The sequence below is a fragment of the Callithrix jacchus genome, chromosome 14, assembly GCF_049354715.1.
Source record: "Callithrix jacchus isolate 240 chromosome 14, calJac240_pri, whole genome shotgun sequence".
Lineage (NCBI taxonomy): Eukaryota > Metazoa > Chordata > Mammalia > Primates > Cebidae > Callithrix > Callithrix jacchus.
In genome coordinates this window covers 84,551,840-84,565,413 of record NC_133515.1, presented here as the reverse complement: position 1 = coordinate 84,565,413, position 13,574 = coordinate 84,551,840, and the positions used below count along the sequence as shown (strand labels likewise).

The 13,574-nt window shown below is 42.1% G+C and overlaps 1 protein-coding gene across 1 annotated transcript in view; it reads left to right on the top strand.

Moving 5' to 3' along the window:
- The window catches only part of SRD5A2 (steroid 5 alpha-reductase 2), a 60,317-nt gene extending 47,374 nt beyond the window's left edge, over positions 1 to 12,943 (top strand). The window contains exons 2-5 of the mRNA XM_002757892.6: positions 363 to 526; positions 4,685 to 4,786; positions 6,687 to 6,837; positions 11,247 to 12,943. Of these exons, the coding sequence (XP_002757938.1) occupies positions 363 to 526; positions 4,685 to 4,786; positions 6,687 to 6,837; positions 11,247 to 11,313 (484 nt within the window). The 3' untranslated portion in view covers positions 11,314 to 12,943. The remainder of the gene's footprint in view (positions 1 to 362; positions 527 to 4,684; positions 4,787 to 6,686; positions 6,838 to 11,246) is intronic.
- The last annotated feature ends 631 nt before the right edge of the window (positions 12,944 to 13,574 follow it).

Here is a 13,574-nt window from a genome sequence, read left to right as displayed (position 1 = left end):
CTTTCTTCTAATATAAACTAGATTTCACTTCTAGATTTATAGAAAGGTGCTCTCCAATCCTGAGCTCATAAAATTCAATTTATTAACTACTGGATGGGGACGATACTCACTTTTCAAGGCTGTTGTGAGTTTAAAATAAGCTACTTAACTGTGGCTACTACAAATTTTAATGAAAAGGGTCAAGTTATAGCATAAATTGTTCTAGAACCAGATAATAATGTTCTTTCATTCCACAGATGTAACAGAAAACAGTTTGTAAAAATGGGTTTGATAGGGTTATCTGTTTGAAACCTTTTTCTCTTATTGTCTGACTGTTTTCTTTTTTAACAATGGATCCTGACCTTTCCTCCCATGTGTTCCAGGACATTTGTCTACCCACTGCTCAGTCGAGGGAGGCCTTATCCAGTTCTACTCATTTTCAAAGGCATTGCCTTCTGTGCTGGAAATGGATTCCTTCAAGGCTACTATCTGATTTACTGTGCTGAATACCCTGATGAGTGGTACACAGACATACGATTCAGCTTGGGTAAGTGAATCTGGCCACTTCTCACCTGCTCCCCAGCTAACAACCCTTCCCACAGTCTATGTTGCCATGGCCTCTCTCTATCGTAATAACCTAATAATCTCATTTTCCCCCGACCTCACACCTACCTTGGTCTTTTCTCTACACGGTAGCCAGAGAGATTGTTTAAATACATATCATGCCATTTCCTATCTCAAAACTCTCCAGTAGATTTCGTTTACTCTCAAGATAAAATGCGAATTCCTTCTCACAGCCTATAAATCCTAAATGCTCTTGGTCTTTCCAGTTTCCCAGCCTCTTTTCCTGGCTCCCTCCACCTCCTTTTCTGTGCTCCTGTGCCAGTGTCCTTCCTGCTGTGCCGGAACTTGTCAAGCTTTCCCAGCCCCAGTTTTCTTGTTCAGGACTGCTCCCTCTGCCTAGTACAGGGGTGTCCAGTCTTTTGGCTTCCCTGGGCCACACTGGGAAAAGAAGAATTGCCTTGGGCTACACGTATAATACACTAACACCAACAATAGCTGATGAGCTAAAAACATTTCATAATGTTTTAAGAAGGTGTACGCATTTGTATTGGGTCACATCCAAAACTGTCCTGGGCTGCAAGTGGCCCACAGGCTGTGGGTTGGACAACCTTGGCCTAGAAGGCTTTGCCCCCATATATTCATGGGATTGGTCCCTCACTATATTTAGGTCTTCACCAATTTGTACCTCCTCAAAGGGACTTTTCCTGACCACCCTATCTAAAATAGTTGAAGACACTGATTGTTGAGTTTTTTTTTTTTTTCATTTTCTTTAAGTGGAGTTAAAGTCCAGGAAGATTCATTTTTCTTTACACCATTTTGGCCTAAATGAAAAAATAATAGGATAGTGGGAATGATGCTTAATTCCTGTTAGAATCACACATCACATTCCTTCCATCAGTTTAGTACTTCTGGCTCTCCATCCAAAACATGTGCCGCTGGGGTCACTTTTCCCTAAATTACTTCATCCTAGTCCATGCTACAATCACCTCTTGCCTGGTCTTCCAAAATCACCTCCAAACTGAACTTTCTACCTCCATTTCCATCCTGTGCACTGTTTTCTCCACAAAGCAGTCAGTGAACATTTGAAAACACAAATGACCAGAGGATTAGCTGTGTGGTACTGGTATATGCATAGAATATTCTGTGACCACAAACACAAAGAAGAAAACACAAAACCAAAATCAAACCAAGCCAAGATCTCTGTGTGCTCGTGTGGAGACACCTCCAGAATCTATGGTTAAATAAAAACAAATAACTATGCATAGGATGCCCGCTACACATTTGTAAGTAGCAAGTATTGTATGCTACTCTTTATGTAGGAATGGAATAGAAGGATAATGTGTGTTGCTGTGTATAATTGGAAATTGAAATATTAAAATTGTAAAAAACTTAATAAAAAGTTTCCCTATGTATCTCAGGGTAAAGGGGGCAGAGTGGGAAGGCAGAGCTTTTCCTTCAATATAGTTTGTCCTTTTTGAATTATGAAATTCACTTTTTTTTTTTTTTTTTTTTTGAGATGGAGTTTCGCTCTTGCTACCCAGGCTGGAGTGCAATGGTGCTATCTGGGCTCACCGCAACCTCCACCCCCTGGGTTCAGGCAATTCTCCTGCCTCAGCCTCCTGAGTAGCTGGGATTACAGGCACGCGCCACCATGCCCAGCTAATTTTTTGTATTTTTTTTTTTTAGTAGAGACGGGGTTTCACCATGTTGACCAGGATGGTCTGACCTTGTGATCCACCTGCCTCGGCCTCCCAAAGTGCTGGGATTACAGGCTTGAGCCACCGCGCCCGGCCCGAAATTCCACTTTTTAAAAATCCTAAATAGAAAAAAAGTTTCCTGAACTTGAGAACAAAGACACAAATGTACCTATCTTTTAATAAGATCAACTTAAAAAGTCCTAAGATTTTAATATAACCACATAGGAAAATGACTTACAGCATTTTACAGGAAATACAGTGGAAATAAGCTGGTGGTAGTAAAAAAAAAAAAGGGGGACATTCTAAGGGACAACTGCCAGATCTCTTCAACAAGTCAATGTCCTGGAAAAAAAAAAGCCATGGATCTGAGCTAGATTAAAAGAGTCTGGACATAACCTGCAGATGCTGGCATAATCTTATATTGGGTTTTGGTTTGCACAAACCACCTTTAAGTGGACATTTGGGAGATATCTGAGGAATTTAAAATATGGCCTGAATATTAAGTAAGATGAAAATCTGGAAGGATAGGCACTAAACTGTTTAATAGTAATAATTTGTGTGTGGTAGGAATAAGTGTCTTGGTTGCCTTATGTCTGCTAATTACTGCTCAATATTCTATACAACCTTTTTATTTCTTTTGCAATAATAATAAACAGAAATCAGACTCCATTTCTCTCCTGCTTAAAACACCAGGGACCTCCTATGTCACCTAAAAATGCAAACCCCTTACCAAGGTCTAGAATGCTTGCTGTGGCTTTTTCCTTAGCATCCTGTCCCCATCTCCTCCAGCCCACTCTATCCTCAAGCTTCAGGTGAACCAGGCTTTTGTCCTTCTTGTCCCCCTACCAGATTGCTGTCCCTCAGATTTTTTGCATTCTCATGATTCAGATCACAGGACAAATGTCAAATCTTCAGGAAAACTTTTCCTTAGCTACCTCACTTGAAATAGAGACAGCTCCCATCCCACTTTACTGTCTGTCTCATGACCCTACTTTGATTTTTCTGCCTTGCAGTGATCATTATGTGATTTTTTTTACTTTAATTTTTTAAAAACTCACGTGTGTGTTCCTCCACTAAAATGTAAGCTGCATGGCAACACATATCTTGACTGTTTTCTCACTCCTGTGACTCTGGTGCTTAGGACAGTGCTTGGTATGTAGTAAGCTCTCAATTAATATTAGTTGAATAAATGAATGACAGAATGAATGCATGGATGGTCTTCATACAATGCTTGTGAGATTGGTACTGTTAGAATTTACATTTTACAGATGAGGAAACTGAGGCTGAGAGAGCTGAAGTGACTTGCTCAAGGACACACAGACACCTGGTCCCAGGTCCCTGCTTTTCTCCATTGCTGTGTGTGCTGTCCTCCTTCCCTCCCCGCTCCCCTACCATCCCTCCTCAGATACCCTTTCTTCCAGGCCAATGATCTTTTGACGAGACAAGGTGGAAAATCCTTGTTTTATATCATATCAAATAAGGTGAGAATAGACCTGATCGCTTTTACTAAACTGTTCTTGCTTTTTGCCTAATATATTTTGAAAAGCACAATGGGAATCAGTTTGTTAGTGGCCAAGTCCTCCAAACTAGCTCATGTTATTTTCATGAGAGCGAGTGTTTCAGTCAAGAATGTGCTCAGAAAACCAAACAGTAGTGACTGAAATAATTCAGAATTCATAGTTCTTACATAACAAGAAGTGTTGAAGTAGGTGGCTTCTGCATTCCTGTTGTTGCTTACCGACACCATGAATAACTCAGGCACTTTCTGTCTCCACTATTCTTAGCATGTTTACCTGTGGTCCTCTTGTGAGTCACTTCATAGTTGCAAGATGGTGACTGAGGCTCAAGGCATTACATCCGACATTCAAGACAGGAGGAAGGAGGAAATAGGGGCACTGGTCTTGCCTGCACCTTTTTATCAGAAAAGCAAACGATTTCCAAGGAAGTCCCCCCACCAAGACTTCACTTTACTGGTGAAACTAGCTCATGTGACCACCTTTCTCAGTCCAACCTCTATAGTGGGAGATGGCGAAGGAAAAGGGGCTGGAATTGGCTGTTGAGATATGCAACCTCGATTTGACTGTTTGTGAATGAGCTAAAGGCTTACTCTTATGATCCGTTCATTCATTTATCTGTTTAAACACTGGTCAATGGTGCTGCCTCCTGCTCTCCTCTCTCTTCCTGTCTGTCTCCATCGGTGGTGCCACTGTGCACTTTCAGCCTGAGTCTAGGAAACAGCACACCCGCTCCCCATTCAGAACCAGGACTCATTGCCCTCCCCGCTTTCTGCCATATCTTAGGACCATTCTTTAGAAATTAAATGCTCCTCCCTTCATTATTAGGGATTAAATGCCCCTCTTTCATTTTAGCTTAGCTTGTGAAAAAAGCACCAAAAATCTGCACACATTTAAAAAGAAATTCTCCTTTCTCTCTTCTTTGTCAAGGTGTCTTCTTATTTCTTTTGGGAATGGGAATCAACATTCATAGTGACTACATATTGTACCAGCTCAGGAAGCCTGGAGAACTCACCTATAGGATTCCACAAGGTAATGCCTCTCCTGCCCCCAGACTCCCATTCTTCCCTGGAGCCTGTCTCAAGAATGACACTATGGTAGCAGATGGAGAGGGGACAGTGAGAGCACAGATGATGCAATGGCTCTCAGCTTGCTCTTGACTTCCCCTGCATACCCAGTCCCGTCACAGCACAACTGCTCTTTTGCTCTGAACGCAGAAGCTCCAGAGAGCTGCCAGAGCCCTCAGGAAGGTGTGAGACCACAATACCTGGAAGGTGGGAGAGAGTGGGGGGTTTGAGTAGGTTGGAATCGGCTACCTGCAACCTCATTGCAGTAGGTAAGATTGTCATGTACGGCGGGCTCATTCTTTCTAGGTTTGCAAATGCTGCTGAATGTTTGACCAATAAATGTGTCCCCTCCAATTGATCTAGACTTGTCTTATGAGCAGTTAAGGGTAGAACGTGTGTATTTCATGTTACCGGTATACTCTTAAAGGTATAGAGAACCATATTTACTTGATCAAAACTTAGGATGGGAGGTCTAAATTTTTGGTGATAAAAAAGCACGAGTGCATTTTTGCAGCATATTTGTAATCTTAACTGTTCCAAAGAAACCAGGGTAAGAGATTGACAAATACATGCAGATAGGAGGGAATCAGTCCAAGTAATCCTTCAATAGATTTAGATGGGTATTTGTGTAGGTCTGTGGCTTCCACCCTTTCTGATGGAAATACAATCCTTTATTTACATTCAAAAATTGCCTCAATTATGACATGATGTTAGTGCACATTAATAGTAATTGAATAAGAAATTAATGACAAAGTTCCTATGAATTCAGTAACATATTCAAATGAATTTGAATGTTGTTAATATCCTAACAGTATATATATCAAACAAAAATAAGATGTGCTGTTCACTGTATTTGTAAATGATTTATAGATCCTTTGCACTAAATCTATGGTTCCTCCCAGGGCCTAGAGAATAACAGGTTGGGAACCACTGATGCAATCTTATTTTCAAGAAAGATTCAACTCTAAGGAGCTTTGATTTTCAAAATATTCATTCCATAACTAGGTAAATAAAGAAGAGCAGAGAAACCACTTAAAAACAAGTTGCCAAGATTAGTTTCCAACTTTTGATTTATAATAGAGAATGATTTAAAAACCAAGTATTTTTACATAACTATAGAAAGAACAAAATTGTTTTGGTTGAAACTTCCCTAGTTTTATGTGGATCATAAAATTTGAGTGCGGATATATTTAATATCATTAGAAATATGTTGATTTCTAGATATAGTTCTGAGAGAAGAAATACCTGGTTGGATAGAAAATAAAACATTTAAAATCAAGAAGCCAACCTCACCAGCCTCCAGCAGGACTAATACCTGTAGCTCCTACTCCCTACTTTAAACATGAACAGAGTAGAGTGCTTTGCAGAAGGGTGGGGAGGGGCGAATCCCAAAAAAGAATCTAAATTCCTTCTCTCATAAGTTCAGATTTGTATTATTTTAATGTAGTGCGCAGTTTCACGTTTTGGGACTGTGAATGTGAAAGTGTGAGTGTGTCCAGGAAAGAAGTGGGGATGTAAGAGGTGGTCCCTTCCTTAATAGAATGAAACAAAACCCAGACCTCCCACACCTCTCCCTTGTCCTACCCAAAGTTAATGGTCCAGCAGTTGTTAGAGATTTGGATAGAGCCCGTTAAGCAGTTGGGGCCACTCTTCGCAACTCCAGAATGCTTTCCAGGAAACAGGCTGTTGTTGCTTTGCTTCCCCTTCTCTCCAAGAGGATTCCACCAAACTTCTAAGACTATGGAGGGAGTCTCCAGCCCCACATTTGTTCTTGGTGCCTTTGTGTATTTTGGAACAACACAGAGGGGTTTAATGTCACAGTGATTCAGCTGCAATAATTGACCTACCAATTCTTCCGCACGCAGGTGGCATGTTTACGTATGTTTCTGGAGCCAACTTCTTCGGTGAGATCATTGAATGGATCGGCTTTGCCCTGGCCACTTGGTCCGTCCCAGCACTTGCATTTGCATTTTTCTCACTTTGTTTCCTTGGGCTGCGAGCTTTTCACCACCATAGGTAAACTTTCCAATAAAAGTAGTTGCATTCACGTAGCTTTTTTTCTTCTCTAAACAGGCTTTTAACCTGCAGAGCAAGGTTTAGAAACCAAAGATATTTATTATGATAAGGGAAGGTTGATACAATAATCTGGGTTAGTATATTCTGACATATTGGGCTTTTATTGAAGTTGGAAGTTAGCTGGATGAGAGTAGCAGTAGTAATTTTTTTTTCTAAGAACAAAAGTAAGTCCATGGAGACAGAGGTAACTGAGGTGATGGCCAGGAAGGCCCTGTGCCTGTCTTGTCGAAGAAGACTGTCCAGCAAGAAGTGCTTTGCACCAACGTTTGACCAGGCTGTGTGCCCGCCAGGCAGGCTTACCTGGAGACGCTTAGATCTTCAAGAAGCAGCAGCAGCAGCTTCCATTACCATGCTTCAATTTCATCCTCTCCCACCACATTTCTGGAAGTGTGTTCCATGTGCGGGACCATGGCCAGCACTTTCCAAAGCTCACAGATAGTTGATAGTTTTTTTTTCTTTTTTTAAAACAATTTTACTTACTTTTATTTTTTTTTCGAATCAGAGTCTCACTCTGTTGCCCAGGCTGAAGTGCAATGGGTGATCTCAGCTCACTCCATCTCCGGTTCAAACAATTCTCCCACCTCAGCCTCCCAAATAGCTGAGACTGCAAGCCCACCACCATGCCCAGCTAACTTTTTGTATTTTTAGTAGAGGCAAGTTTTCACTATGTTGACCAAGCTGGCCTCAAACTCCTGATCTGAAGTGATCCACCTGCCTCGGCCTTCCAAAGTGCTGGGATTATAGGCATGAGCCACCGTGCCTGGCCTCTATTGATAGTTCTGAGTCATAGCAGGCTAGCAAGCTACTAAAAAAATACTATCTTGGTGCCTATGTGGCTGCTATTTTTGGCTACAAGATTTAGTGCTAACAGTTCGGGTAATCACAGATCCCTGGAAACTCCAGAAAGATTATTTCCCCTAGAATCCGTGCAATACCAGTGTTTATTTTGGTACTGCCCTCCTTCCCTGACACCCACCCTCTATAAGTCATAACCAGGGTCAACACCGGCTTCTGGGGAAGGTAGGACAAACAATCGCATGTGTGGGGCAATCTTAGGACTGCCCCATCTGCTGGGAAATGCTAGGAATTGCAGGTGTTTCAGAACCCACCCTCTGAAGGTCTGGCTTAAGGCTTCACTAACCCGCTAACCTGGGGTGGGGTGGGGACAAAAGAATTAACTAAAAGCATTGCTGGAAGTGAAAGGTAACGTATTAAGTTGTTATCAGGCTTTAAATCCAAGTGTAAATTTCAGATTCTTTCCCTAAAATACCTTTTGTGGAAAGAGAAAGCCTATAATTACTGGAGACTGTATGGATACTCAAAGAAGGAATGTATGGACCAGAACCCTAGGGTTATGATTCACTGCCTAATTTTGAAAGTTTAAGTAAGATTGAGTTTCTTTTTTTCTGAGTAGAATTGTTTGAGACAACAGTTCTGAAATGAATGAAGCAACAGCTCATGACCTATTCCTACCACTTCCTAGACTCTGTGGGGAAGAGTGGCAGAACGTTCCTAGTCCATAAGAGAGTCATAACAGTTCTTACTGTCATATGTAAATTTTCAGTGCCACAAAGAAAAGTCAGCACTGGGACAAAGGATCTCTCATCAAGACAATCTTTACTTCTTGTACAAAGGTTACACTCACCAGCAGTCTTGCCATGAGAGTACAACAAACAAAGGAAAAGCAGACGTATTTATCCCTTATGCATTTGGGGTCATCCTTACTGCTGTGTCTGATCTCTGTTGGTTGGAGCCAGACCTCCCAATCTAAACTAAAACCTGATTGGCTAACAACTTAAAACTTTTCTAAACAGGTAAAAGCAATGGAGAACAGAAGGAAAAGAGGAAGTCTGGCTGGGTGCGGTGGCTCAAGCCTGTAATCCCAGCACTTTGGGAGGCCAGGGCGGGTGGATCATGAGGTCAAGAGATCGACACCATCCTGGTCAACATGGTGAAACCCCATCTCTACTGAAAATACAAAAAATTAGCTGGGCATGGTGGTGCGTGCCTGTAATCCCAGCTACTCAGGAGGCTGAGGCAGGAGAATTGCCTGAACCCAGGAGGTGGAGGTTGCTGTGAGCTGAGATCGCGCCATTGCACTCCAGCCTGGGTAACAAGAGTGAAACTCCGTCTCAGGAAAAAAAAAGAAAAAAAAGAAAAAAAGAGGAAGTCCAAATAAGGAAGGGACAGGAAGTTGCTTAGGAAAGGACTTAGAAAAGTAATAGCATAAATATCTTTGTTAAAGTACAAGGACATAGAATATACTACCTGCCTGTAAACATGTCTAGCACAAGTATCTTGGTTAAAGTACAAGGACATAGAATGTACTACATGCCTGTGAGCCTAATAGCTACATAGGGTAGGGCTTACCAGAGAGCTACTAGCAAAAAGCAAGAAAGCTTTGAAGAACGTGTTTAAAACAAACTCTTATTTCTAACACTTATTATGATTATTCTTTAATAAGAAGGGAAACTTTGAAGAGGAACTTTTCTACTTCCCACATTACCATTTCAGGCTGAGTGTGCTGCCCACCAGAGGCAGAGTGGGAATGGGAGAAGAGGCAGAGTGGGAATGGGAGAAGAGGCAGAGTGGGAATGGGAGAAGAGGCAGAGTGGGAATGGGAGAAGAGGCAGAGTGGGAATGGGAGAAGAGGCAGAGTGGGAATGGGAGAAGAAGCAGAGTGGGAATGGGAGAAGAAGCAGAGTGGGAATGGGAGAAGAGGCAGAGTGGGAATGGGAGAAGAGGCAGAGTGGGAATGGGAGAAGAGGCAGAGTGGGAATGGGAGAAGAGGCAGAGTGGGAATGGGAGAAGAGGCAGAGTGGGAATGGGAGAAGAGGCAGAGTGGGAATGGGAGAAGAGGCAGAGTGGGAATGGGAGAAGAGGCAGAGTGGGAATGGGAGAAGAGGCAGAGTGGGAATGGGAGAAGAGGCAGAGTGGGAATGGGAGAAGAGAAGGCAGCACTCAGCACTTGGAGGTCCCTGGGAAGTGTGGACTCCACCGTGCTTGGTTAGCGGAGGGACAGTAATTCCACCAGACGTTTTCAGCTACTGCAACAACAAAACCAAACTGAGGCCTCATCCTGTTATGTCAGACAACCAGAGAAGGGCCAACGGGCATAGTTTTTAAAAAGTTAACAGATTTTGTGAAGGCTCCTATGAAACAAAGGCAGGCCTTCACAGCAGAGGCAGCATGCACAGAGGCACAGAGGCGGCCCGCCAGACTTCTCAAATCATAGTCCCAAAACCCAGCCACCTTTTGTACCTTATTATTTGCCCCCTAATTCAAACTAAATTACTTTAACAGAGTGTATCATCTTGATTATACCTTGAGGGCTACTTTCACCAACTGGTTAGAAGGACAGCCTGGCAACTTAAGGAGAAAGGATTCTTTAAGATGCATTTGTCTCCTGTGGTTGCTGCAACACATTACCACAAACTGGGTGGCTTAAAACAACACAGGTTTGTCCTTTCGCAGTTCTGGAGGCTAGAAGTTTGAAATCGAGGCACTGGCAGGGCCACGCCCCTGTGATGGCTCTAGGGAAGAATTCTTCCTTGCCTCTTTTTAGTTTCTGGTGGTGGCCGGTAACGCTTGGCGTTCTGTGGCTTACAGCTACATCACTCCAACCTCTGCCTTCGCCATCACATGGCCTTCTCTCCTGGGTGCCTCTGTCTCCGTCTCTTTGTCTCTTATCCTCTTCTTTTTAGGACACAGTCATATTGGATTAAGGGCACACCCTTCTCCAGTATGACCTCATCTTAATTGAATTATATCTGCAATAGTCCTAGTTCCAAAAAAAAAAAAAAAAAATTACACTCTCAGGCACTCGGGGTTAGGACTTCAACATGTCTTTTGGGGGGACAAATTCAACCCATAAGACAAGGTGATATTTTGTTGGCATTCCCAGGCCTCATGAAAGGATATTGGGGAATATTACTGGTTCTCTTTGCCCATCATCTTTGCTTCCCTGTATTTCTCAGCTGAATCCAAATGAGTGCTTCCTTCTGGATACCACATGTTAAAAAAATTCTGGTAAAACATACATAACAAAAATGTTACCACTTTAGCCATTGTGAAGTGTAAAATTCAGTGGCATTAGGTACATTCATAGTGTTGCACGGCCATCACCACTGCCCTCTGCCTATTACTTTTTATTTCCCAGCACAAGAAGCTTCAGGATTTATAAGAAATAGGCTGTGGGAAGGAGAAATAAGAATCATAAATGACCATCTGAAATAGTCAGGCCCTAACTACCTGTAGGTTGACTTGTAACAAAGATCTTGGACACAGCAAACCTCAGCTGTCAGTCATGGCTCCATTGTATTTACAATTATTTCTTTCTTGTCTTTTAGGTTCTACCTCAAGATGTTTGAGGACTACCCCAAATCTCGGAAAGCCCTTATTCCATTCATCTTTTAAAGAAGCCAAATTAAAAAGGAGCAAAACTCCTACAGTGCTGATGAAAACTGTCAAGCTGTTGAAACTCTAATTTTCATGATATAGTAGTCCTCCATATGTATGTGTATGTGTAAATGCATAATAGTACATCTCCTGGCATTCTGCCAGCTGGCCTAATTCCCAGCTGGGGATGCTGAGTGGTGCCTGCTTAGAGTTTACCACCACCCTTCCAGGGATCCCTATGCTGATCTCCAACCGAACCTTCAAAAAGCCCCTTTTCCAAATGGCGACAGTTGCTTCTTAGCTGTTGCTCTGGGAAAGTACAAACTTCTTCTTTTTCTTTCCCTGGGCAATCTAAGTACGTGTGACTTCACATTCATTCCCTATCAGTGGAGGACAACTCTGTAGTGAAGAATTTTTTGGCTTGAAGGCAGTGCTTACAGACCTTATTAAATGCATTTTGTATCCAGACAGAGTAGCAGAGATTTAAATTCTGAAGTCACAAAGACCCAGAGCAAACCCACTCCCCAATGAAAACCCCGGTCATGTCTTCCTTTTTCTTGGTTAATCGGGAAAGATAGGAAATTATTAGGTAGACCTTTAATACAGGAGCCCTCTCCTCATACTGTTGAAAAGATACTGATGCATTGACCTCATTTCAAATTTTTGCAGTGTCTTAGTTGATGAGTGCCTCTGTTTTCCAGAAGATTTCACAATTCCCAGAAGACTGGTATGAATTTTCTTGAAGGCTGGGTTTTAATAACAGAAAGACATGACCCTGGATGGCTACTGAGAGTGGGGAGAAGAGTTTTATAATAGACATTGCAAACTCCCATGTCTTGGAAACTGGTGCCAATATCCACATAATGAGTAAATGTGAAGTAAAGAGAATTAATGATGAGGTTCCGTGCTGCTTGCCTCCACCAGATGTCCACAGCGATGTGAAGCACAGCAGAAGCCCCGAGCAGCTTTCCTTTCCTGGAACTTCTTCATTGGAGTTCTCAGGACCTGTTCACGAAGGTGTCTGCTATGGGCAGCTTGGAAGCCACCCCTCAAATCACAGGATCTGAAGGCAGAGGTTGAAAAGTGCAGACTGAGGGGCACATCTAGGTAAAAAACCTCTTTTGTTTGGCTCAGACATATAGTTTTTTTTTTTTTTTACAAAGTTTCAAAAACTTAAAAATTGGGGGCTTGCTTCATGAAACGCTAGCATTCTAGTTTCATTAAAACGTTGGAGAATCTGAGCATATTGAGCCCACATTTCCACACCAGAACTGGAACTATGTGGCCAGTAAGCATTTCAGTTTGCAAACTCTTGTGAGGGGTCACCCTTCCAAGGGTGCTGAGATATGGGACTCTCTAAGTACGGGGCTGAACACTTGTAATTGAAATACGTGTGTGAGCAAAAATCAAGAAATTGTTATAGAAAAAAAAAAAGAAGTATGTGGAAATATTTGTCTTTTCAGGCCTATGTGTGTGGAATGCATTACCAATATTTAGCCAACTGTTTTGAGAAACGAGCACCAGAAGTGCTAAGTATAGAAACTCACTGTATAAGTCACATAGGAAACTAGGAAGGTCTGAGATGATGTAGATTACTGAAAAATACCAATTGTAACCATATAAATAAATGTCTTTGTTGTTCATTAAATGCCTCTACAATTATGGATCTTAAGTAATTTTGTTTGAATTAAAATATCCTGGGACTTCTAGAATTTTTCACAAGGTATTGATTTCCCTGCTCCTGCAGGCCCCTGTTCCCATTCACCTTGTCTGTAGTGTTGTTTCCTTCTTCTCTTCTCTCTTTATGAAATTAGGGGCTATGTGCTGGAAATAAAAAAGCATGACTTATAGAGCCTCTCAGCCACAGTTCAGAACTACAAGGAAGTACAATAAAGGCGCAGGAAAACATCCTAAGTTTAGACGCCACTCCTGGTGCTCAGGCTTACACAGGGGAAAATAAAGCTTCAGGTGTAGCTTGAGCTCTGTGACGTAGAAGACTTTCAGTTTTTCTCTGTCATTGAAAACTAACTTTCTTAAGTGCTTTATTTTACTACCATGTAAACATCCAGGCCGAGATGAAATAAGTGTACAATAAATGGCGGTACTCACAGTCTCAGGACAATGCTGCCATTGGCCATTTTATTTTATTTTTGCCACAAGAGGGCACTTTCTAAAATTGCATGTAGTCAACCTTGACTTAATTAGGTAATTAACATATTGGGGAAACCCCAATCCAGTTGCCTGATGGTGGACCTTTCAAGACAGCATGATCATGGAAC